Raw genomic sequence first — 24,681 nt, 5'->3', positions numbered from 1 at the left:
TGGACCCTCAGGCGGCCCCAGGGTGGATGCCCTCTGGCCAGGTGGGGAGTCCCACAGTCAGATCCTCCTCCGGGTTGTATGCCAAGTGCAAAACAGGTCCGGTGGGTGCTGTCCTAGGACTGGGGTCTGCAGAAAGCGAGGAGACCCCGGGGAGTGGCCCTTCTGGAATCTTCCACCTTGTTCCCAGCACAGCAGCAAGGGAGAGGGTTCCAGCGCTTCGCATGCAGCCCTGCACGAGGGCTCCACTCTCTCCCTGCCCATCTGTACAGTGGGCGGAAGAGGCCAGGCCCTCGGGAGCATTTGCGGTGGGAGACTCACTGGCCCCGAGACTCCCGTGGCCGTCCACCTCCAGGAGGCAGCGGTGTGCAGAAACCGCGGGCGTGGGGTGGGCGGAGTCAGCCTGGCTGGGGGCATCCCTGGCTCTCGCTCCGCCTCCACCCTGCGGTGTGACTCTGGGGGGCCTCCCTGACCTCGCTGCCAGCTGAGGTCTGTTCGCGGACTTACTCTGATGCTCCGGGCAAAGCGGTCCGTGCGTCCGCGTCGTTGGGGAGCGCCTCCCCGGGGCCGGACTCTGGGCGGCAGCCCGACCCTGTGTCTTGGCCTTCCCTTGCTTCCCCATGCTGCGGTTGCTGTCTCTCCCGCCCCCCCCCACACCCCTGCCGTTCATCTGTCCTCCTCGGTCCAGCTTCTGTGGACGCCGCAGCCGCTCAGAGTAATTACGCTGTCAAATGTCGCCGCCATCTGCTGCCTCACTGCTGTCCTTCGCCCCCACCCATGGCCTCTGCCAGTCCCCGTCGTCGGCAGCCTTGAATCTCAACCCCTAGACTGTCCTTGGCCAGCTCTGGCGTGGCGGGGGGCTCCCCAGGATGCCAGCCCACACCCGCTCTGCTTTCCACCTGTCTGTGGCCCCCGCCGGGAGGGGGCATCCCTCCTGGGAACCTCTCCGGCCCCCTGGCCCCCGCAGCCCACACCCCTTAAGCTGTTACTGGGCCTTTCCACCACAAGGCGTGGGCCTGTGGTGATGTGTGTCGGGGTCTCCTGAACGTTCCTCGCTCTTGTTTTCCTTAGAACTTGGATTTGGTCTCCCTGCGGGGCCCCCACGGTTGAGCACCGTTCATGGCCAGAGCGTTGTGTGGCCTGGGCTGGACCCCGCTCGGGGTTCGCAGTCGATGTCGGCCGAGCCTGAAATTGGCTCTGGATGGGGGTGGGCTCCGCTCTCGTTGACTGTTTCTGGGGGACCCTCTCCGCGGCTCCTGCCTGGGGCTCCCTGGTGCCTTAATGCTGCTGAGTGACAGGTACGCGCGGCGGGGGGTGGGGTGGGGTGGCAGAGCTGGGTGGGAAAGGGAGCTTCTGCGGGCCCGGCGGGGGTCTCCTGTGGACATGCAGGCTGGCCTCACTCTGCCCCTGCCCTTCTCTCTCCCTCCCTGCAGTCTCTGCCCTTCTCCCTGGTTCCGGGTCAGGACCCAGGCCATCTGCTGGGGCCTTTCCCTGCTCCAGCGGCCCGGCCAGCCGTGGCTTTGGCCAGCTCCTGCCACCGTAGTCTTGGGGAGCAAGTCCTCTTCTGGGACTCGGGACAAGCAAGCGGCCCCAGTCCCCTTAGCAGCCTACGACCTGAGGGGCTGTCCTCAGTCGGGAAAGGACATGAGGCCTAAGCAGGCCGCCCTGCACACCCGGAGCGGGAAGGCCTTCCCGACTCTCCCACCCCCCACCCCCAAGAAAAATTGCTCCGTGCGAGTGAGCTCAGAACACGCCAAAGGCAAATATAATAATGAATTTATTATGAAGCTGCTCGGGCTCCCAGGATCACGTGGCACCCCACACCGCCGCCACCCACCCGATCTGCACGGCAGGGTCACCCTGGCCTTGTCAGGGCTGCAGGGGCACCCCCTTCGAGGGGCACGGGGGTCACCGAGCGGGAGGTGCGTGGGGAGGAGGGTCCCGAGCCCAGGGGCATGCTGTATTTGCTCACAAACATTTCTTTCCCTGGTAATGAAAATTCACCAGGGGGGTGAGGGGGAGAATCCCAGTCCGGACTGCGTGCGCGGGACCGGACCGGGAGGCCCCTGCCAGCCCGGCCCCGTGGGGTGTAATTACTCCGGGGTGGGGGGGGGCGCTGTGGGGGAAGGGGCGGACGGGTGCTTGAACCAGGAGCCAGCAGAAAATTCATCTCAGCCATTAGCTCGTAATTAGAGAGCATGGAGGGAGCAGGCCGAGGTCTGGTGCCGGGCAGAACCCATGAAAGGAAGCGGTAATTACAGGGTCGGCGGGAGGCCCGCGCGCTGATGAGCACGACAAGAGCTTGGGGGCCGGGACCACAGTTCATGGCGTGTTGGGGCCTCCCCCCATTTAAATCCCGCTGATCGGGGCACGGGGTGCGTCCTGGAGAACCAGGACAAGGTGGGTTTCCGGAGAACAGGGAACGGCAGCTGCCCTGACCGCCGGGCCTGCCCCGCACTTGGTTTTCCTTCCTTTTGCCTTTTTTTTTTTTTTTTCTAAGCTTTGTGCTGCTTCTGGCCACATTAGGAGCAGAGGCAGCAGAGGAAAAGTATTGATTAAAGACGCCACATTGGGGAGGAGGAACAGCGGGAGTGGCGAGCTCCAGAGCACCGTCCGTGAAAGGGGCAGCTCGGTGGGTTTGCTCGGAGCCCCTGGCAGGGCAGTGGGCTCTCGGCTCAGAGCCGGCCCGGGGCGGGGGAGGGGGGGCGGCGGTGCCCGGTGGGGGGCATCCCGGCCTCTCCACGAGGGGGCCCAGGAGCCGTGGGATCTCACCTCCAGGCGTCTGGCCGTGGCGGCTTTTTGCTCTGGGGAGGCCGCGTGGGCAGCCAGTGGTGGCAGGAGCCCGGCCCGAGGAGGACAGGAACGTGATGTACATGAGAAGGCCGGGAGGCCACTGCCCCAGTCGCACACGGCAGGAGAGCTGGGAGGGCGCGGGGCGGAGGGAGCCTGCGCCTGCCCCTGCCCCCGGCCCCCAGCTCTCATCCGTCACTGGCCTTCACTGGCCTTCACGTGGTGGAGCTTATCCCCAGCTGTTAGGATAATGAATTTACATGAGCTGATAATGTAGACAAGAATTCAGTCAACGGCCAGGAGCACAGAAGTTAATAAATACCTTCTCTAATGAGGGCACGGGGAGCAGGCGCCCCCTGTTCCCTCGGGGCTGCGGGGACCACCCCAAGGCCCCGTTTCCCCTCAGCCCACCCCTGCGGGCTCCGCGGTTGTGGCAGCACCCGCCGTGGCCTTGGCCAGAGGGCACGTGCGTGGCGGAGGCCCAGGCCCGCATCCGCTTCCCTGGGCAGGGCTTAGGGGGCAAAGGGGTCCCCCCCGAGGCTGCGTCGAGTCGGAGTAGGTCCAGGGTGACCCTTTGCCAGGCGTCGGGGTCCTGTGAGCTTGGCCTGTGGCTCTCCATCGTGGGTGCCAGGGAACTGCCGTCCCGGCTGCTGGTGGTCCCCCGGCCCGCCCTCCCAGTATGCGGGCTGCGGGAGGGCTGCTAATTTTAGCTCTAGCGAAGTGGCTGGGCTGGGATTCTATTTCAAGTGACCTGACATCGGCAGCAGCTTTCCTGGCTTGCAGCGCCCCTGGAGCCGCAGCTCACACCACGGCAGAGACGGTGGCTTTGGGGGACCCCCAGGAACCCAGAGGGCTCCTGCCAGAGCCCAGGGAGCTGCTGCTGGGCTTCGCCTGAGGGGAGGTTCCTCGGGGCCAGCGGGAGTGTGACCATGACGTTCACAGGGTGGCTGATCCCCAAAGACCCTTGTCACCAGGCCGGGTTGGGGAGCAGTCGGTAAGGTTTTGGGTTTGAGTTCTGGCAGGGGAGTGTCTGGCCCAGGGGGCGTCCCTGGGGCCTCTGTTGGCGGCCGGGTTCACGCTGCTGAGTCTCCGTCTCTCTGATGACCCTGCCCCCACTTACCCATTTACTTACTAGGACTTCACGTGTTCGAGGACGCACACACATGAGCGGGGGAGAGGGACAGGGAGAAGCAGGCTCCCTGCCGAGCAGGGAGCCCCACGTGGGGATCCATCCCGGGTCCCCAATTCCATGACCTGAGCCGAAGGCAGACGCTTGAACCCGCTGAGCCACGCGGGTGCCCCTGTGACACCCGACACCCCCCTCCCCGTGAAAGCCTGGCTGAAGAGTGCAGGGAAGTCACGGCACAGACACAGGACGGAAGTGAGACCTTTGTTCCTCTTGCAGACACTCGGGGAAGACACCCGCCCACACCTGAAGGGTCTGTGGTCCTCGGGGTCTGGCCTGGGATTTGTCCTGTACCACCCCGGCCGGCGCCGGCAGCCACAGCAGGTCTGCCCAGGTCACCAGCTGGCCGGCCTGTCACATGGCCACCGGGCAGTGGCCTCCCATCAGCTCCTGGGCCTTGGGGACCGGTCACTGCGAGGTGCAGTGACCACATTGCCTACCTCCCTTCCCCACTCCTCGTCCGCTCGTCCCCATCTCTTAGCTCCGCGTGCACTGTGGGCAGGGGGGTCTGGATCAGGGCCCTGACCACTTTCACGTAAACAGGGTGCGGGGTTTTTGTTGCAGTAATCTCAGCCCTGCTCTTGGCCTTCTGTCGGGCCCGGGATCCGAGGCTTTCCTGCCCCATCTGTAAAATGGGCACATTGGCACCTTTCTCACAGAATTGGGGATTAAAGAGCGGCGGCTGGCTCGCTAAGGAATGAGGGAACAGGGAGGGTGTGGTCGATGGTCCCCGATGGTGTCGAGGGGCTCATTTTGGAGGCTGGGGGTGAAGGCAGCGTATTGGGAGGTGCTCCCACATTCAGGGCTCCGGGAAGGCTGGGGTCCAGCTGGCAGTGGGGGCGGTGGTCTCATCTGGAGGCTGGGCCGGGCTGGGGGTTGGGACAAGTCTTCTGTCTGGAGGCGGCAAGAAAGCTGGGACTGTCCCCGGCCCCTGGAGCAGCTCCACTGAGGCGAGGCGAGGCGGCGGCCGCCGGGCCTCTGACGGTCTCTTCCTGGAAGTCGCGCGGTCGCCTCTGCCGTGCTCTGTTCTCCGTAGGTCTGGCCCCTGTCAGGGCAAGGGAGCTCGTCTCCGTCCCTGGAAGGGCGTGAGGAACAGAATTGGGTGGGCGTGTTTGTAAGACCCTACGGTGACACGTGTTTCAGCCGTGCGTGTGCGTGCTCGTCCGTCTTGTCCTGCTCGGCGTCCTGTGGAGGCCTCGGAGCGGGCGGCGGTGTCCGGTGTGCAGGGATGCCGTGTGGGCCCGGGCATGGGGTGCGAGTCCGGGGCGTGTAACCAGCCTGTGTGGCCTTGCGCGGTGCGTGTGACCTGGACTGGACTGTGAACAGCTCCTGGCCTGCGTGTCTCCCCTTCCCCTCCGCAGTGCTCTGCTGGCCTCCCGCAGGCCTGTCCTGAGGCATCTGGGGCGGTGACCCGGCCACGCCTTACTGATGTCCGGGGTGGGAGAGAGCCCGGGGTCCCCCCTCAGGCACCCTGGCTCCCGGCTGCCCTTTGTAGCCACGTCTTCCCCTGAGCGTTTGGCCTGGACCGGCGGCCTCAACCCCGTCTCCGTTTCACTGCGCGGTGTCTCCGAGCACTGTCTGCCCCCCCGCCCCGCGTCCCCCATCAGCCATCGCCGTCCCGGCTGTGGGTGCTCAGCGCACCCTGGAGGACCCCTGGGCCAGCCGCGTCAGCTCCTGCGGCGTGCATGCCGGGCTGCAGGGGACCGTGGGGCCACCCCCAGCAGCACGTGGACTTGTGACCTCACATCGCCTGGTCCCCGGGTGAGGCGGGCAGCCCAGTTCTGGAAGCGTGTGTCCTGGTTTGCGGAGGCCGACCGGTGTGGCCGCTGCCGGGCGCCTTGCTCCTCCGGACCCGTGTTTCTGCCCCTCCGTGGGCTGGTGGACGTTCCATCAACGGCCCCTTGTGTGCGCCGGGCACACGCCAAAGCCGCTTGTGTAAACGAATTCCTTGAAGCCTGTAGGGGAACCCGCAAGGTAGACTTTGTTCTTAGCTGCATTTTCTAGACCAGGAGACAGGCCCAGAGAGGCTGTGACTTGCCTGAGGTCACATGGCTTTGAGGCTGCAGAGCGGGATTCGCGGCCCAGATACCTGGCCACCAAGGGATGCTAAGCTTGACCTTCGGACCCCCACTTCCTCACTGCGTGACCTTGGCCACACCTCCGGCGCCGTCTGCCCGTGCTGTCTGCAGGAGGAGGAGAAGGTGCTGGTCGCGGCCTGGAGCGCCAGCTTCCATCTCGCTCAGTGGTCCTCCGGGGGCTGGCCCGGGGCTGAGTTGACCCGGGCCTGAGACCTGCTGTTTTCTGGCCATCAACCTGCTGGGGAAGGGACCCCCCGGTACCCCCTGGATTCTCGGTTTCTCTCCTGGGGTTCACCCCCTGCCCCCACTTTTCCAGAAAGAGGAGGACGGGCGGGTCAGCCGGGGGTCGGTGCTATCTCAGCCGCTCAGCGGAGCTGCCCAGTGTGGTGGTCGTCCCTGTAGCCTGCCCTGCAGCTGGGAGGCCGACCGGCCGTGGGCATGGTGGGGGTCCTTTGTTCCCCAGCACGAGCCTGCGCCCCCGCCCCCGAGGATGACTCTTCCTGCCTCTCCCGGCGCTCTGGGACTCAGGCTTAAGAACGTGTGCGTCCGGGCCTGCTGCCTCTCCTGGCCAGTTCTGGGGGGGCAGCAGGTCGGCGCCTGACCCCCTGGGGGGCTCCCCCTTCTCGCCTGCTGGCCCAGGGAGCTGGATGTGGAAGCCAGTTCCAGTTAGACTGTTTTAGGCTCAGCGCTGAGCCCAGGGGAGGCGAGGGGGACTCTGGGAGCCCCGGAGAGCCTCTTGGGGTGTGGGCTGCTGCCTGGGGGCGCCCCTTGCCGCCGCCCTGCGAGAAGCATGTGTTCTAAGCCCTGCTGCGTTGAGTGCTCTCCCGTCGTGCTCCACCACCCGCGACTCCCAGCGGCCCTTCCCGGATGCCTGCCCCTCCCGGGTGTCCGTCTGGGGGTTTGGAAGTCGATTTGCTTCTCCCTGCACATGACCCGCGGCCCCTGCCCGCCGCAAGGCCATCGGGCTTGATTTATGCCCCTGGAACGCCTCCACGGCCAGGGCAGGGAGCGGGGCCAGGCCACGCAGGTGGCCCCGGGAGGGCAGGGATGTTAATGGAAAACTTATTTATGGCGCGACGCCCTCGGCTGCCTGACGGAGCCGGGCCTTTATTGATCGGGCTCTCGGGAGGCCGTTCAGCCTCCTCGTTGACACTTGGACAGGACAGGAAAGGCCTGTGGGAAGATGGGTGTGTGTGAGTGTGTTGTCCCTCCATGGCACCTGGTGTCCCCCTGGCGGGCAGCAGCTCCTCCGACCGTGAGGCCTGAACCCGGCCCCCAGCGGGCAGGGCGGGCTGCCCCCCGACGGTGGGTTCCGTCTGCAGGCAGGGTGTTCGGGGCGTCCGCCTTCTGCCCCGCCACGGCTGGCACAGCTGCCCATGGGGCCGTTCCCGGAGGCACCTGTGTCCGTCGGGACTTGCCAGCATCCCTGGCTGGCCTTCCCCGGGCAGAACCCGAGTCTGTCTCCTCTAGAACGGGGGCGGTGGCGGAAACCTTAGTGGGGAGTAGCTCTGCGGCCGTCTCCCTCCCCGCTGCTGGGGCCTCTCCCTCCTGCCCCGTCCTTGTTGTAGTGAGGACACCAGCCCCCACCTTGTCGCCCCTCCCGCGCGTGGCCGCAGATGCTGTCTGGCGTCCGTGGTCACGGGGTCCTGTGTGCACTTGACGCTCTGACTGTGGGTCGGCGGGGCTGGGCGTCCCGCGGCCCTGCTCTCTCTGCGCCGCTGCCTGTCCTCTGTCTTGCCTGTCCTGCCGGGGCCACCCGCGTCTGCTCCCGTCCCTGTCCCTGCATGCTGCTCGCTGGTGCCCCGTGGAGCCCCCTCCCCTGCTCTGGTGCTGGGCCCTCCTGCTCTCTGGGTGACCTCTGGTTCTTCTTTTCCTGTTTCAGGCATGAGCCATGAGCCCAAGTCCCCTTCACTAGGGATGCTTTCCACCGCGACCAGGACCACCGCCACCGTCAACCCCCTCACCCCCTCGCCGCTCAATGGCGCGCTGGTGCCCAGCGGCAGCCCCGCCAGCAGCAGCACGCTGTCGGCCCAGGCCGCGCCGTCCTCCAGCTTTGCCGCCGCGCTGCGCAAGCTCGCCAAACAGGCGGAGGAGCCCAGAGGTAAGAGGCGCGCCCGCCGGGCTGCGGCCCGAGGGGGGGAGAGCGAACGCAGCCCCCTCCTCCCGGGCCTCGTGGGCTCCTGGGGGGAGCAGGTGCGCCGCCGAGAGACGGCCGTTCCCCGCCACCGGGAGCCGCGCTCGCAGGACCCCGCGCGCACGCGCCCCCCGCCGTTCCCGGGTCTGCCACGCTGCTTGGTCCTGGTCAGACCCTCCGGGACCCCCGCCCGGCCGCCGAGCCCGCCCCACCCTGGTACCTGCGCTTTGCTTCTGCCTCTCTGCCGCCTCTGTCTGGCCTCGGCTCCGGGAGCCGCTGCAGGGGCGGCCACGGTCTCCGGAAACCTGTTGGTCTCGGAATGGGGGGGTCTTTGGGACAGTGCGCCCCATGACTACCTAACTCCCCAAGGCAGGGATCACGTGCTGGCGTGGATGGGTGTCCCCCCGAGGTTCGGAGCCCTGGCTTCTGGGGTCACTCGGGCAGTGACGTGCTGTGCGGCTTTAGGCGAACACTGACCCTCTCTGCGTTTTGGTCTTGATTTGGGGGCTCTCGGGGTCTCCAGCTTCAGGTGCTCGTGGGGACCACTACCGGTGCCCAGGTTAGTCCGGGTCATGGGCTGCTGGCTGGACAAGCGGGGTAGGAGGCAGTTTGTGCCGGGAGCCGCCGCGAGACCCCGGCCGATCTCTGGACTTGCTGCTCGGACGTGGGCAGAGGAAGCAGGGACCTGGGGATCCGTCTTGCCCCAGAGGTTCAGGGCTCGGCAGAGGGGACATTGGCCCTGACGGGGACTGGCTAGGGGTATCTTCGAAGTTCCGAATCTCCCCTCTTCCTGGTTGTTGGGCTGAGGGGCACGTGTAACGGGAACACCGTGGCCCGGGAGACCAGACCGCCGGGTCCTGGTTGTGCGTCCACCTGCCGTGGGGCCATTGGGTCCGCCTGGGCAGAGGGCGGCTCCTGGTAGACACCCACACCCCCTTCGCCTTCCACGCCCCCCAGGGCGCTCTCCCTGGCCATGTCCAGGAGGCCCTACTGCTCCCAGCAGCAGCATGCCACGTGCTTGGGGCGCACATGGCCCGCAGAAGGCCGCGAGCTCCCTGCCCGGGCCCGTGGAGGTCCCCAGACCAGCCGACCTGGAGCGGGACGCACGGCGGGGATGGGGTGGTTGAGACTCCATCGTCCCCTGGGAGGTGACAGGCCACCCCCGTGGCTGAGTTTACCCGGCAGCTCCCTGTTCTGGCCTTGTGCTTTCCCAGCGTTCCGAAGGCAAGTGTTGGCACGTGGGAAAATGCCGATGGTGCCTGTGCTGAGTCCTCCCTGACCATCCTTCCAGCTCCCTGGGCTCGTCCTGGGGCGGCACCTCACCGCGGCAGAGGATGCAGCCGTGGAAGGGCCCTTTTCCTCCTTGCAGAGGCAGGCAGGGGAGGTCTGAGGCTGGGGGTCACGTGAGAGCCGTGGGTACAGGGCAGGAGCCTGCCTCGATGGCCCTGTCTGCCCTCTGCTGCCCTAGGCTGCTCTCGGAGTCCGGGTGGGCGGATGGGCCAGCGGCAGTCAACACGCCAGAGGCTTCTGGGTGGGAAGAGTCGGGAACAAAGCCTGCTGCTGCCGGGCCGGTCCCGGGGCGGCGGGGCCCAGTTCACAGCTGTGACCCTGGCGTTCACGGTGGCTGCCCTGAGAAGAGTGACTTGGCGGGGAGGGGCCGGGGGAGCGAAGACGGGCACCAGCCACGCCGGCCGGAGCTCTTGCTGTCTTGGGAGCAGGGCCCCTGCGGCTGGCTGATGTGCCTCTTCACCCTGTCCTTCGGCTGGGGCTGGGGCTGGGGCTTGGGGGTCTCAGGGTCCGTCGGGCGTGTTGGAATCCGGGCCGCCCCTCGGCCCTTGTCACGCTGTATCTCCGGAGCTGTGGGGTTTCTGGTGGCCGAAGGCCAAGCTGGGAGAGTTCGAAGCCTTGGAGCCGGGACCGTGAGCTGTTCCCGATTCTTGCTCTGACCACCCGCCCCGGCAGGCGTCGGTTGGAGAAAGCCGGGAGGTGCTGTCCGTCTCGGGGAGCGTCCCTGGGCTGCAGCGCGTGCCTGGTCTCCTTTTTCTCACTCGTCGCTCCCGGGGTGACCTTGCCGTCTCCTCCGCCCATCAGCAGAAGGGGTCACAGCCCGGAGTGGCCCCATGTACAGATGGCCAGGCCAAGGCTCAGAGAGGTCCAGCCGTGAGCCCGAGGTGCCCGGCTCGTGCGGATGAGCCTTTCTGCCCCTCGCTGGTGCTGAGACCTGTCAAAGTAGGCTCGGGGTTAGCTGGGGTTAGGACTGCAGCCCCTGGCCCCTGGGCCCACCCTGGACAGACCCCGGGTGATGGGGGCATGAGGGGGGAGCCAGCAGGTCCCAGGGCTTCTGCCCTGCTTTTCCCCCCCCGGGAACCAGAGACCCGCGGGGGTGGGGGGGCTTTTGGGGGGCTTGGGGAAGGAGCCGGATACTTGTGAAATTTTAGATTCGTTCAGGGCCATGAGAGCCCCCATTCCGAAGCAGTAAGATGCCGTCATGTAGGGTGTCCAGAGTCATGTAGGCACGACCCTGAACTCCCAGACCATGTCCTTGCTGCTGCGGAAGCGCCGTGCGGGTCCCCGCGCTCCCCTCCTCTCCCGCCCCCGCCACGATAGGCAGGGTGGGGGGGACACTGAGCACGTGTGACTGGCTTCCCGCGCTCGACCTGATGTTTCAGGGCCGGCTGGCACCCCGCACCTGTCACAGGCATGTGTGACCCCCCCCCCCACCGTCACGGGGTGTCACGGAGGACTCGGGTCCCAAGACCCCACAGCCTCCGCCGCCCCCCCCCCGGGGTCCTGTCTCTTGGGCACCCGTGGTACCGTGGGGCGAGGACCGCAGGGGCCGTGGGAGAGGCAGGGCCCGTCCTGCCAGCCACGTGCAGCCCGGTGTGTCCCCGGTTACCTGGGACCCTCTCCCCCGACACCCCTGCCTTGCTGTGAAGCGCCTGTGTAGGCCGAGCTCTGGCCCACGCTCTCCCCCTCCTCTTCTCGGGCTAATGTATTTGCTCGCGCCGTCGTGCCCCAAGGGTACAGTTGAAACCTTCAGTTCAGAGGAAGTCATCTCCGCCGCGTGCTTTGCTCTACCTTGAGAGAAAGAACGAGAACTGAGAAACTGGCCCTTTGGTGGGGAGTTCTCTCTGCGCCAAGGCTCAGAGACGCTAGTGTGCGGCCAGATTGCCCCCCGGGGGGGGGCGTGTAGAGTGCAGGTGCCCACTGCTCCGGGTGGGGCTGTGGGTGCCACGAGGGCCTGGACCTGCCTCGTGCTCTGGCTCACATCCTTGCTGTGTGTCCCGGGCACCTCACTTGACCTCTCTGGGCTTCTCTCTTTCCTTAGCGATCTCGCGGTCCTGGATTTTGATTCAGAGAGAACACGCTAGGGCCAGGCATGTAGCAGCTGCGGGCACCCGGTGGGGGCCGCCCGCACCCTCCTCCCCTACCTCTGACCACTGCGCAGGGAGGGGCTGGAGGGTTGCCCCTGGGAGGGTCCTGGAAAGGAGAGGGTCTCCGTGGGAAGAGGGTGGGCTTGGACCCGCGGGCCCCACCCACCCGCGCTGGGGGTCCGCTGCTACCGCTGCGGCTGCTCTCTGTCTCCGGGTCCCTCCTCTTCACCCCTCGGGATAAAGGGTGCCCGGGCAGTGACCGCACCCCCACGGCACATCGTCCTGGAAGAGGCTTGGGGTCTGAGCCCCCATTGGTCCTGGTCATACCCCGGAGACTCTTTCTCCATGACGGGCCGGGGCGCGCCCTGTTGAGGCAGCTCGCGTGGGGCTCCTCCCGTGTCTCTGGCCACAGAAAGGGTGTCCTCCTGGGCCACTTGGCCCTCTGTCCCCTCCCGAAGCTGCTCATCCAGCCTCACCCCTGCCTGTCCCCACGCCACAGCCTCATCCGGGCAAAGACTGTACCCCCCCACATACCCCCTCCATTGGCATTGAAAGCCCCAGTTCTAGCCTTGGAACAAGCCCCAGCCTAGGGAACCCCAAGACTGCACTGACCCTCAGAGTGTCCCAGCCTCCGAGGTCTGCCCTGCAGGGCTTGTCGGGACCCCGGCTTCCTGTGGGCGGGGAGGTGCTTGGGAATGACTAAGTGAGGGCGTGAGTCGGGAAGGGCCGCGCTGGAGGGTGACAGCAGCCCCCCGGCGGCCCTGACCCTTCCCCTGAGCTCCCTGCAGAGGGCGAGCCTGGGCGCCCGCATCCCTGTCAGCGGGAGCATGACGCAGCAGGGGCGGCTGCCAGGTGCTGGCTGTGACTGGCTGTGGGGTAATCTCTCCTCCCGCAGGGCTGCAGCACCCAAATGCCCAAGGCCAGGCAGGGGCAGTGGTGTGGGGAGCCTGCCGGGTCCCTGGGGCTGTGCGCCTCCCCTGACCCCACCCCGTGAGCCCACCTGGCGGGTCCTAACTCAGGTGCGCGACCGGACAACCTTCTCTGCCTCGCACAGTGCACATTCCATGCCTCTGTCCAGGGCAGGTGTCTCTGGGCTGTCCCTGCATGGCCTGGGGGCTCCGGCTGGGCAGAGGAAGCATGGTGGGCCCTGAAGCCTCTGGGACCTGTTCGTCTCCCTACAAAGTGTGTCAGGCGCGTAGCGTTGCCGCCCTGGACCCCATGGGGTGGTGGGGCGGCCTTCCCGAGGCGGCGTCAGCCAAGGGCACTGGCCTCACGGGCGGGGGCAGTGGGATGTGAATTTCTAACACTGCAGGTCCAGGGCCCCAAACACCACGGGCGCCCCTGCCTGGCTTCCTTCCCTAGTGCTTCTTGGCTTTCTGCCTCGTCTTGTCGCCGGCTTGGCAGGCGGGTCTGGTGACTGCCAGGCCTCGGGAGCTGCCGGAGCCCGGGTCTTGTCCCCTGGCCCCGGGGAGGCGGGGCGCGTCCCTCCCTTGGCAGAGCGTGCGGGTGGGACTGTGCCCCCCAGCGTCGCCGCCACACAGCTGCCCCGGTGGAGCAGGGCGGGGCTTCCCTGCTGCCCCCTGAAATCTCTTTCTTTCAAAGAAAACAGCCAAACCAGGGAAGGCAGGATCTGGCCTGGCACGCTCCCCGCGGCATGTCACCCGTGCGCTGGCATTTCCCCACGGGTCTCTGTGGCCCCATCTGTCTCCAAGCACAGGAGTGAGCTCGCGGTGGGGGGACCTTCTCCGCTGGCCCCTGGGCCCTCGGGGTTCTGGAGGCTGGAGCTGGAGAAGCTGCGTGTGCCCCCGACGCAGGGATACGGGGGGGAGGGGAGATGGCTGGGTGGGCAAGTTGGGTCTGACCAGAGCAATGGACCAGGTGGGGGCATTTCGCATGGCAGGCTTCCCCTGGCCGTGGTGACAAGCCACCGACTGGGCCCTGTCACCTTCCCAGGGCTCCCTCTGCCTCGGTGCTCCTCACCCCTGCCGCTGCTCGCCCGGCACCGCGTCGCCCCAGCTGTCCGCGCCCGTCAGCCCCACCCGTCGGCCAGTGACGGGCCCTGGAAACGTGGCTTGTAAGAAAGACCGACGCCTTGTCTTTGCCGATTTGGGTTTACGGACCGTCGTGTGCAGGATCGGGCCCAGGACCGTGCTGGTGGCTGGCGGCCGTGAGGCGGGGTGAGGACTCGGGCTGGCAGGCAGGTGGGGAGACCCCCCGCCTGGAAGCAGGTGTGCGGCCTCTTTCCCCGCCCCCTCTGCCCGGACCGCTGGGTCGACGGAACCATGGCCCGCAGCTGGGCAAGGACTGCCCGCGCCCCCCCACCCCTGCTGTCCCCGCGGTGCCGGGCTGCAGGACGCTCCTGCCTTCGCTGGCATTTGGCCTCTGTCACCTACACACTCAGCTTCCCAAAAGGCACCCCGTGGCTGTTCATTGGGCACGTCCCAGGGAGGCCGACTTTGCGACCGTCCGGGGAGCGGTGTCTGGGTGACGGCCTGCCGGCGGCTTCCTGTGCGCCCCGCGCTGCCGGCCAGCCTGCTTTCTGGGTGCGGATGGTGTTCGCCTGCCAGGCCTGGGGGAGGGCAGGGTGCGGGGGCCGGGCCCCTCGTCCCTCCTGCATGAGTCTGTCCCTGGGGTGCTGCCCCTTCCAACCCCGCCAGGCTTGGGTGGCCCAGCCCCGGAAGCGGGCCTCCCAGGAAGACGTCCCGAGGGTTCCTTTCTAGGGAGACTGTCCCCTCATGTCCTCCCTGTCATCAGTGCTGAGAACCGTAACCGGGTGCAGGGTGAGGCCCGGGGACCCCGGCCAGTGTGGTGGGCCGGAGGGGTGGGTGGGGGTCCTGCAGCCGGGCACGGAGGCTCCTGCGGTGGCGTCCAGTGGGCGGCGGGTCCTCGTGTTGGTGGCCGACCGCACGTGTGTCAGGGGGAGCGGACGGCTTGGGAGGTTTGCAGTTTGGTTTCCAGGCTCCCCCGCTCCCGTCTCCCGAGTCTGGGGTCTCAGCTGTTAATTACACGCGCCCGGCGGCCTCGGCGCTAATCCTCCCAGGCAGACAGCAGAGGGCACGGCGTGCGCTGCCTGCTGTCATCCCACGCTGCCTGTGCCCGCGGACGGGCTCCTGCCGTGTGCCTCCGGTTAATTAGGGCGGTCACAGGAGCGGGGTCGCGGTGGCCGCGTGCTAATTGCGGTGCGTGGTCAGGGATCGATTACGGGCTCTGGCCGGCCAGTGATGCCGCCCCGCTCCCGGGGGATGAGGTTTGCTAATTGTCGATGGCCTCCCAGTCCGAGTGCACCTGGGCCCCCAAGCTCCCCCCGCCGCCTGGCCTGGTGATTAGAAATGAGGTTAATCTGGAGAGGCGAGTTAATGGCGTGAGGCGGGGCCCCTTGGTGGGGGGGGGCTGGCTGTCAGCTGCTCTGGCTTGCGAGGCCCCCCAGGGCTGTTGCGCTGCGGGGCTCCGAGCTGTGTGGGCTGCCCAGTCCATCTGCCCAGTGTCTAGAGGCCGCAAGCCTGCTTGGCCTTTGACCCCAGCTTTTCCTCCAGGCTCTTGGTGGCCTCTGCCTTGACCCTGGGTGCTCTTGGCCTGTGTGCGTTTTCCTGCCTTCCCGTTCTGGCTCCAGAACACACATACAGTCCTCTCCGCCCCCACGGGCAGAGAGGCCTCCCAGGGTGTGGGCCTGGCGGCCGAGCCTGGGGCTAAGTGGGAGACAAGCTGTGAGTGCAGGAGACACAGCAGCCCTCACAGGCAGGTGGCCGGGGGTGGGGATCACACCAAACGAAATGCGTCTCCACGTACAAGGGAGGGTTGCCGGCCGTAGGAAGGAAGGGGAGTCCTGACGCCCAGGACCACACGGATGCGCCATAAAAACCAACTGAGGGAGCAGCCTCCGGTGCTGAAGGTCACACGTCTGGTGGGATCGTTCAGGGCAACGTCCTGGAATGGGCACATCTGTGGACTGAGGGCTGGGGTACCGGCCTCCTTTTCGGGGTGATGGCCACCCCTCTGTGAATTTGCCGGGGCCAGTGAGTTGCCCTCTTGCGGTGGGGCGTTTTGTCACGCAGGGATCGCCTCCCTGAAGCCTCTGCCACCCAGAAAGGAGGGCCGCAGAGTTTCCCTGGAAATGCTCTTTTAGGAAAAAGATGCCTTATCTGGTGTGTTGTTGTGTTTTGTGTTTTGTTTTTTTTTTTTTTCTAAAAAGGCAAAGTGAAACTTTGATCAAAATCTAGATAATCTCCAGGCAGGCGCAGGGACCTTTGGCGTGCAGGGGGCAGGCTCTCAGTGATCAGGAGCCGTCCCCGCTCTCACTCAGCCCCTGGCGGGTGGGACCGGCCGCGTTCCGACCATCTGCCTCCTCCTGTCTTTGCCCCACGGTGCTGGTGTGACCCGGTGCCCCCCTGGAGGGGGCGCTGCGGCCTGGGAGCCGGCCCTGGGTGGTCTCTGCTGCCCGAAGCCCCCTTGCTGGCTGCCCTGTCTCTGGTGGGCGTTGGCCCTGTGTTGCTGGGTGCATTTCCTGCACCCGGGCTGCCGGCCTGAAGAAGGTGCCGCCGGTGTGCGGAGTCGCACAGACCTGGGTGAGGGTACGGGACTCACCTCCCAGTGCTCTCTGTGTCAGCCGGTCAGCGTGGCACGGTCCCCCAACCCCCAAGGGCCATGCTGGAACCTCAGGGATGTGACTTTCCAGGGGAGGTCAGGTCTGCTCACGGACTGGCTGGATCCGCCTGTGACAGCCCCCGACCCCTGCCCTGGCTGCAGGGGACTTGAAACCGGCTCTGCGTGTGGAACGGCGTGGTCACCGGCTTGGCCAGATGTAGCTTGTCTCAGAGCCGTTGGCCCTCCCCTGGCGGTAACGATCTCTGACCAGGAGCTTCAGACCGCACCTAAGCTAGCGGGCAGCAGAGCTGGGCTTCGTCTGGCCGACGTGGGGTGGCGGAATTGTTGGGGTGGGGGCCGTTCTTGCTGTCTAACCTGGGGACTCGGGGATCACAGCAGCCCTTGAGCAGCTCCGTGAGGGACACCCCTTCCTTCTTGATTTTGCTGATACTGGGAACAGAACGTGGTGCTGGGTTGCTCCAGGGTTTCCCTTGTGGGGTTGGGACTGGGTGTCTCCACGGGGCTGCCTTGTACGGTTGTACACACCGTGGACAAGCCTAGGGAGTTCTGTTGAAGAGTCCTGGACAAGAGGGCCTCGCTCGGGTCAAGGCTCTGTCCATGTCGCTGGGGCCTCCACGTCCAGCCGCTTGGCTTCCTGGCGACGCTGCTGAGGCCACGCTTGGCTGGTCAGGGCCCTGGGGCAGGAAGGATAGATGGCCCGCACTGACGACGATTTGGCCACCGGGGCGGGGGTTTCTCGGTGCCCCCTTCCATACAGAGGACCCACCCGGTAGCGTGAGTGTGGCCCCTGGAGGTGGTGCGGAGGCACGGTGAGGGTCCCTCGGCCCCCGGGGGGCGAAATCCGGGGCCACGCCTGCTCGTCCATGGGCTTCTCCTCCCGTGGGGCTTGTCCCTGCTGACCCCACTTTGCCCCGCCCACGGGGGGCTCTTGCTGACACAAGGTGCCCCTAGGGACCCTTCAGAAGGGGCAGCGTTTGCCCTTTGACGGGGCGTCTCCAAGCCACTGCTTGTCGTCCAGCTTGGCCGAAGCCCCTGGACCCCCCATCCCCCCGCCGTGACTGTAACGAAACGTGTGTTTCTCGCCCGCGACCGTAGCTACTCTCACGCTTCCAGATGAAGTGCGGTCCCCGGGGTCTGCGCCCGTGGTCTGGGACGGGGGATTGGGCTGCGTGAGCCGGTGTCTGTGGACCCACCGCGGTGTGGTCACGTGAGGGGGTCTCCTTCGGCGGGTGGGTGTGTGCTGTGGACTTAGCCGGCCCCGGGCAGGGCTCTGGAGGACCCGGACCGTGCTGGGTGCCCCTGGGCCAGGCCCTGCCTGCACTCCGGCTGCCCACAGGGAGGATGCCCGCTGGGGGTCCGGACCTGGGGAGCCCAGTGTGCCTGCCTTGCTCACGCTGTGCCCATCATGGGGGCAGCAGCCACTGACCCGAGCAGCTGGCCGGCTTGGCCGCACTCGGAAGCCCCAGAGCGATTCCCTCCCCGGCCCAGGCCCTGCGCACCTGCCTCCAGGGGGGCAGAAGCAGGTGGGAGTGAGGCCGGGCTCCGGGTCTTTACGGGGCCGCGGAAGTGAGCCAGGTGGCGGTGATGGTTGTACGACTCAGAATGTGCTGGAAACCAGCGACCTTTATGGTTTTGGTGGTGAATTAAAGCTCGGTTTTTTAAACTTGAATCGATCACAGTTGATACCTAAGGAAAAAATGAGCCTCCTATGGCCACTGCTCCTGGTCCCCACCCTGCCAGGCCCTCCCGTGACCGCTGCGTCCGCAAGCACACAGAGGGGTCAGGGCCCTGTTCGGAGCCTGGGGCTCAGGTCTCCGTCAGCGTGGGGAGGGGCCGCCCTTCCTGCCCGCCCTGCTCGCGCTCCCGGCTGCTCTCACCCTCAGGCTGGGGTTCGGGGCTCGGGTGAGCGGCGCGGGGACCCTGTACCTTGTGCCCCTGCTGGTCTCTGGAGGCCAAGGGGCCGGGGAAGCCAGGGACGGGGTGAGGCCCGCGCCGGCTTGGCTGGGTCAGCCAGAGCCCTCGGTGGGCATGACCCCCGTTCACGCTGCTCTGCCCTTCCTTCTCCCGCAGGGTCTTCACTGAGCAGCGAGTCGTCCCCTGTGTCCTCGCCGGCCACCAACCACAGCTCCCCGGCCAGCACGCCGAAGCGCGTGCCCATGGGCCCCATCATCGTCCCCCCTGGGGGCCACAGTGTGCCGAGCACGCCCCCCGTGGTGACGATTGCCCCCACCAAGACCGTCAACGGCGTGTGGAGGAGCGAGAGCCGGCAGGTGAGTGCGCGGCACGCGGTGGCTGCGGGAAGGGCGACAGGGCGGCGCTCGCCTGGAGGGTCCGAGTGTTGGAAGAAAACGCGACGGTGCCGGTCGGGCGGCCACAGCCAAGCACCGGGCCAGGGCTCGCTCCCACGACACACTTACTACGCTTTGGGGGTCCGAGGCCTCTCCTGGGCGTGTAGACCGCCTTCTCCCTCTGTCCTCACCGGGCCCTCCCTCTGTGCACGCCTGTGTTCCCGTTTTTCTTGATGACACGGTTCGTGTTGGATCGTGCCGACCTCAGTGACCCTGTGGAAGCCCTCCCAGCGTGCTCCCGCTCTGAGGTCCTGGGGGTCCGCACCCCGACATGAGAACTGGCGGTGGGAGTTGCGGTTCCACGCGCAGCTGCATGGGAAGCACGTCCCGGCCCTCGGTGAGCGTTGCTGCTGGTTCCCAGTGAGGACCCAAGCAGGGAAGGCGCCCGCACTTCAGCTTCCGTTGTAGCTTCAGAACCGCCCCGGCACTTGGGGCTCCCCGGTGCGGCCGGTGCCCGGTGGCTTGCCCTGCAGAAGGTCCTTGGAACGGTTCTTCAGCCCTGCCCCGGCTGCAGGCCCCCCGGGGATCCCAGTAGCAGAGTCGGGGGGCTGGGAACACTGGTTGGGTTTCCCTCCTGGGTTTTCCTGCCAGGCTGCGGGGTGGGAGGGCAGTACTGGGAAACACCGAAGGAAGATGGAAGCGGAGAGGCAGGTGGGCACCAAGGCCGTCCCCACCCCACCATGCACACACCCCCGTCCTCTCGGTAGGTCTGTCTCTTCCTTCTCTGCCCTGGGGGACGGGGGTAGCCAGCCTCTGTCCACAGAGCGGGCGGTCGTCAGGCAGGCCCTGGCCCCAGGTGAGGATCCACAAGGAACCCCCCCAGGATCCCCGAATTCCTAGAAACAGCTGTGGGCTGGGACCCTCCTGGGTGCGGCCGTGTGCGCGTCTCACGCTGCCGTCTGGGCCCTTGGCTTTGTTGGTGGAGGCTGGGAGAGCCCAGCTGGGGCCTGGTGGCCTGACTACAGCCCACAGAGAGGTTTGCAGACCCCGGAGCTGGCCCTGGTTTGAGGGAGGACGAAGGGTCTTCCCGGGGATTTTGCCTTGGCAGGGGTGCGTTGCTGTCAGCCCCCTGGAGATCTGTCTTGACCTTAGGGCTCCCGGGTAGGGGGAGGGGGTGGTTCCTGGGTCCCGCCTGCTGTGTCCCAGGCTCAGCACTGGCTGCTGACAGCTGCAGGGGCCCAGCCTGTCCCCTTTGCCCTGCCCCAGAGCGGCTCCCTTCCCCCTTGACCGGCCCGGACCAGGGTGCCTCCCACAGATCGCCCTCCTCGCTCGCCCGCGCCGCGGGACTCCTCCGAGGGGCCTGCCTGTCTCGGAAGCATTTAGTCACCCCCGAGGATGGGCCGTGATCGATCTGCTCCCGCCGTGTACCACCGCGGCGGTTCCTGGAACACTCGCGCCGCCGGGGAGGGCAGCGGGCCGGGAACTGGATTAGCAGCTGACGTTCGGCTCGTCAGCTCGGCACAAAGGCTCAGTGGAGAATGTAATCCTCCTGGGCGGCGGAGCTGGCGAGAGGCGTGAAGGCGGGGAAGCTCCCCGCCAGGTGGGGACTCGTGGGGGTGGGGCTCTGGGCCCTGCCGTCCCCCAGGGTCACCAGGGTCCTGGTTCCCAGGTAGCGGGGGCCACAGACGACAGCGGAGATGAAAATTGGTTTATTTTCAAGCTAACAGGGCCTGTCCTGCCCGCCTGACCGGAGCTCTCTCTCCAGTCACCGGAGAACGAAGGATTCTCGTACCTCCCGTCCTCCCTGAGTCTGTACCACCGCCGCGCAGGAGGGGAAGCCGCCCCAGATGCTCCTTGACGCGCGGCTCCCTGCCAGGACGGCGGGAGCCTGTCGTACTCTCGGGGGTGGCCGGGCCGGTCCGGGCAGCCTCTGCGCGCCCCCAGACGGTGACCTCGTCCCCAGGGGCCTGCCATGAGCCTGGCAGGCCTCCAGCCAGACGGAAGGCGCGTGGGTCCGGCCCGTTGAACCCCCCCACCCCTCAGCCCCCGCCGGTCTGCCTGCCCCTCCCCCAGGTCCTGCCGCGCCGTGTTTTTCCTCTGCTGGCGGCCAAGTGCCATCTGGCCCAGCCGCCTTCACGCTGGGCTTTGTCCCGCTGAGGGGAGAAGGGGCTTCTCAGGACGGTGCCCTCGGGGGCCTCCTGCGTGGCCGTGGCTGCCCCGGGGTCTTGGCCTTGCACGGGGATCCTGTACACGGAGCCTGGAGCATGTGGGACCCTCGGGGCAAGGACTCTGACCGGGGGTTCGGCCACCGTGGGTTGATGGTCTCCTTGGCTACTGTCCCTGTCCAGCGGTGTGCCCTGTTCCGTCCATCCCAGGCCACAGCCACGGGGCCTTCTCCACCTCACGGTGGCCCCCGTGGGGAGCAGGGTGCTGCCGCCAGGTGGCGTGGGGCCCGCGTGCCGGCTGACAGGCCCGCGGGACGACCCAGCAGGCCCTGGCCTGCACGCAGCCCCTGGACGCTCGCGTGGCGGGCCTCGTGCTGGTTCTCCGCCTGCTTCCCCTTGCTGCGCGCGTCTGTCCCTGTCCCACCAGGAGCTGGGGCTGTGACTGGCCCCCTTGACAGATGGAGAAACTGAGGCACGAGGCAGCAGTGGGTCTCTTCTAGGGTCTTCAGGACCGGATAGGACCTCACCCTGCTGTCCACACAGGCATCTGTGGGACCCGAGGCCAGGCATGGGCCCCTGTATAGAACTCTCTGGAACAGGGGCAGGTGGGAGTCCTGGGCGGCTTGCTCTGACCCGGGCAGCCTGTTGGTGCACGTGCGTGTGCCCCTGACGCCTGCCCCACGAACGCCCCTTCAGAGAAGGGCAAGCCAGAGCTCGTGAACCTGCGAGGACCCCGCCGTGAGCAGCGGGGCCGTGCCAGCCTGCAGGCGGGAGCGGATGTGGCCGCTCATTAAAAATCCCAATCAGCGGCCTGTCTCCTTCAATTAATTATCACGGATGGGTCTCCTGGAAGGCCGGGGAGGGCGCGGCGGCGGCACGGGCCAGGCCCTCCTCGGCTGCCCCCACGGCCCACCCCGCCTCCTCCGCGGGCCGGGGCTGCCTCTGGGGCAGTGGGGGGTCAGGGGTGCGGCCTCAGCAGCTCTGCCGTCCCCTCCCCCTCCTCCCGGCCTTGCCGGGCGGCCTTGGACCCGGCGGAGCCTGGAATGCCGGGTGGCGAGCAGGGAGCAGGGCGTCTCCTCCGGGGACGGGGCTCAGCCGCCACATGTCCGGTGTTCTCAGCCTGGGCCTCCCTGAGGAGACCGTCCAAGGGTCGTGGTCCCCCCTTGTCTTCAAGGGGTGCTTGGTGTTTTGTGATGTGGTGGGAACACCGTGGATTCGGGGTGGACAGGCCGGGTTTGACCCCCCGAGTGCCGCATGCTTTCCTGCGGCCCCGGTTTGCTCTCTGCTCATCGGGGACGGCCGCACCTGGGGACAGGGGCAGGGCCGGGGCGGGGGGGGGGTCGGGCCAGCCAGGAGAAAGAAGGGCCTGGTCGAGAAGCTGCTGGGGCCTGGGGGAGCCCGTGGCCATGGCCTCAGAATGCCCGTGGCTGAGGTCAGGCCTGGGCTGGTAGTGACCTCGCTTGGGCTGGGAAGGGCTGTCGTGATGGTGGAGGCTCCTCCCCTGCCCCCGGCTGCTTCAGAATCCAGAAGATTCTGAGTAGTCGTAAGGAGCCCCCAGTGGCTGTGGGTGCCCTCTGCGGCTGGCTGCTCGGCTCCCTTCAGCCGCGGGCATGACAAGAGCAGTCACAATTGTGGGTGGTGTGTGTTCCCGGGGCTGGACCCTCCTGTGGTCCCTCCGCGTGGCCACACGTGACAGGCTCTGCCCTTGGCCTTGGTCGGGGCTCCTCTTCTTCCCCCTCCCGCCTTGAGCAAGCCCCTCCTCCGGTTTCCCAGGGTCTGCCTCCCCGCTGGGCCCCAGCCCACCAACCGTGTGTGCAAAGGTGGCCCCAGACGGGTCCGGCCAGTCAGGGTCCCACAGCTGCCTGCCGTGGCCGGTGCCAGGACCAGCCCTGGGGGTTGGCAGCGGGCTGAGACCGGCGCATTCTGCCCGGGGGCCGTGCCAGCTTCTCAGCTGCGACTGCGGGCGCCAGGGGGCCGCGGTGTCTGATGCGGGCTGTCAGCTGTCAGGACAGCTGCCACTCCGGCCCCCGGGGGTCACCTGCGCCTGCTCAGTGGTCCGCGGGCGGTGGGGGGCCCGGCTGGCTTCGCGGCTCCCTGCTGCAGAGCGGAGCTCACTTCCTGCGCCTGCTGCCACAACACCGACCTCCCCGCGCTGGTGACCCCGTGGGAAGGGGCGGGGGGGGCCCCGCTCCGTGCCGCGTCTGCTCACGGGCCCTTGCTTTCGTGGCCCCTGCAGCGAGATGGGTTTCCACGCAGCCCTCCCGCCACGAGAACCCATGTCCTCCCGGAAGTGGGGGGGCGGCCTCCCACGTGCCTTCCACGGGGATGGGGTGAAACCTGTTCGGAAAGCGCATCTTCGACCACGCCCCAAGACACGAGCCTCTCTGGGTCTGGAGAAGGCCCCTGCCCGCACCCCGGGCCTGACCCGGTGCCCTCTGTCCCACAGCAGGACGCCGGCTCTCGGGGCGGCAGCAGCGGGCGGGAGCGGCTCATCGTGGAGCCGCCGCTGCCCCAGGAGAAGGCGGGGGGCCCAGCCATCCCCTCACACCTGCTCAGCACCCCCTACCCGTTCGGCATCTCCCCCGGCTCTGTGGTGCAGGACTCGCGCTTCCCACCGCTCAAGTAAGTCCGCGGTCGGGCTGGGGCGTGTGCGGGGGGTCCGGGTCCCGGAGGCTCCGGCCACAGTGCCTGGGGGTCGGGCTGCGCTAGCCGAGGCCAAGAGCCCCAGATGGTGGCGGAGGCCCGGCCCGTGGTCCCGGCGCTGCCTGCTGTCCACGTCCACGCCGAGGTGCTGGGCGGCTCTCCCCATGGCCTAAGCCCCCGGTCGGGGCTCTTGGAGCCAGGGATGCCTCCGGGCGGTGGGTGGCGGGCCTGAGGAGCCGTCGTGGCCCACCTCTTGTTTCTGCAAGTCCCCTGTCCCCAGAGACCCTCCACGCTGGTGGGGGCGTGTGGGGGGGACTGGCCCGTGGCCCGGCCCGGCGGAGGAGCTCTGCTCACCGCCGTCCTTCCCGCGGCCGTCCGTCCCGTCCCCCTCCCCCCGCACAGCCTGCAGCGGCCCGTGCACCACGTGGTGCCCCCAAGCACCGTGACCGAAGACTACCTGAGGAGCTTCCGGCCCTACCACACCGCCGAGGACCTGCGCGTGTCCTCCCTGCCGCCGCTCGGCCTGGACCCTGCCGCCGCCTACTACCACCCCAGCTACCTGGCCCCGCACCCATTCCCCCACCCGGCCTTCAGGTGAGGCGCCCCACGGAGTCAGCCGGGCGGTCTGGGGCCAGCCCCCCGCCTTCCAGGTTAGCCGCTAGGGGTTCACCCCTGGCGGGAGCCCCATCCCCCACCCCCGCCGGCGCCCGTCTATTCGGCTGCGTCACTGGGAAGCCCCCGGGGAAGCGTGTCCCCATCTCCGCCCTGTGCGGGGACCTGCCAGTCCTGGCCCGACGCGTCTCTGGACCGTGGGCGGCTGCTCCCGGGGCACCTGCGGTCAAGCCTGGAAGCGTCCTGACTGGGTTTGGGGGCTGGCCGTGGCCTCTGTCCGCAGGCCCTCGGTGGCGGCTCCCGCCTTTCTGCCCTGGCTGCGCGGCACCTTCGCAGGGGCCTGGCCGTGGTTTTAACTTCGGGTCTCACCGGGCCCGATCTTCTCTGCGCAGGATGGATGACTCGTACTGCTTGTCGGCCCTGCGGTCCCCCTTCTACCCCATCCCGACTCCCGGCTCCCTGCCCCCCCTACACCCCTCGGCCATGCACCTCCACCTCTCCGGGGTCCGCTACCCCCCCGAGCTCTCCCACTCGTCCTTGGCTGCGCTGCACTCGGAGCGGATGTCCAGCCTCAGCGCCGAGAGGTAAGCCGCGTCCTGGGCCAGGGCGTCCCTGCTCATGGGGTGCAGCGCGGGGCCAGGCTGGCCCCCGTGGCCTCGGTCTGCTCACCTGGGAGTGAGGCACGGCGGGTGCCTGGCAGCCCGTCGCCGGCCTCCTGGTGCGAGTGTGCGGGTGAGGCTCGGGGAGTGGGTGTGCGGCTTTCGGTCCGGGGCACTCGGGGTCTCTCGGTGACGTAGTCCGCGCGGAGGCCT

General features: G+C 67.6%; 1 protein-coding gene across 9 annotated transcripts in view; it reads left to right on the top strand.

Annotated features, from left to right (window-relative positions):
• Positions 1 to 24,681, top strand: part of GSE1 (Gse1 coiled-coil protein) — a 387,465-nt gene that overhangs the window by 348,228 nt on the left and 14,556 nt on the right. For 6 of the 9 annotated variants that reach the window (XM_045987491.1, XM_045987492.1, XM_045987497.1 and 3 more), the window contains 5 exons: positions 7,934 to 8,152; positions 18,232 to 18,431; positions 23,061 to 23,236; positions 23,660 to 23,851; positions 24,262 to 24,453. In XM_045987491.1, the coding sequence (XP_045843447.1) occupies positions 7,934 to 8,152; positions 18,232 to 18,431; positions 23,061 to 23,236; positions 23,660 to 23,851; positions 24,262 to 24,453 (979 nt within the window). The remainder of the gene's footprint in view (positions 1 to 7,933; positions 8,153 to 18,231; positions 18,432 to 23,060; positions 23,237 to 23,659; positions 23,852 to 24,261; positions 24,454 to 24,681) is intronic. The other 3 variants (XM_045987493.1, XM_045987498.1, XM_045987499.1) reach the window with 1 other exon arrangement.

This window comes from Meles meles, chromosome 19 (assembly GCF_922984935.1).
Source record: "Meles meles chromosome 19, mMelMel3.1 paternal haplotype, whole genome shotgun sequence".
Classification (NCBI taxonomy): Eukaryota; Metazoa; Chordata; class Mammalia; order Carnivora; family Mustelidae; genus Meles; species Meles meles.
This window is presented reverse-complemented; position numbering and strand designations above follow the sequence as displayed.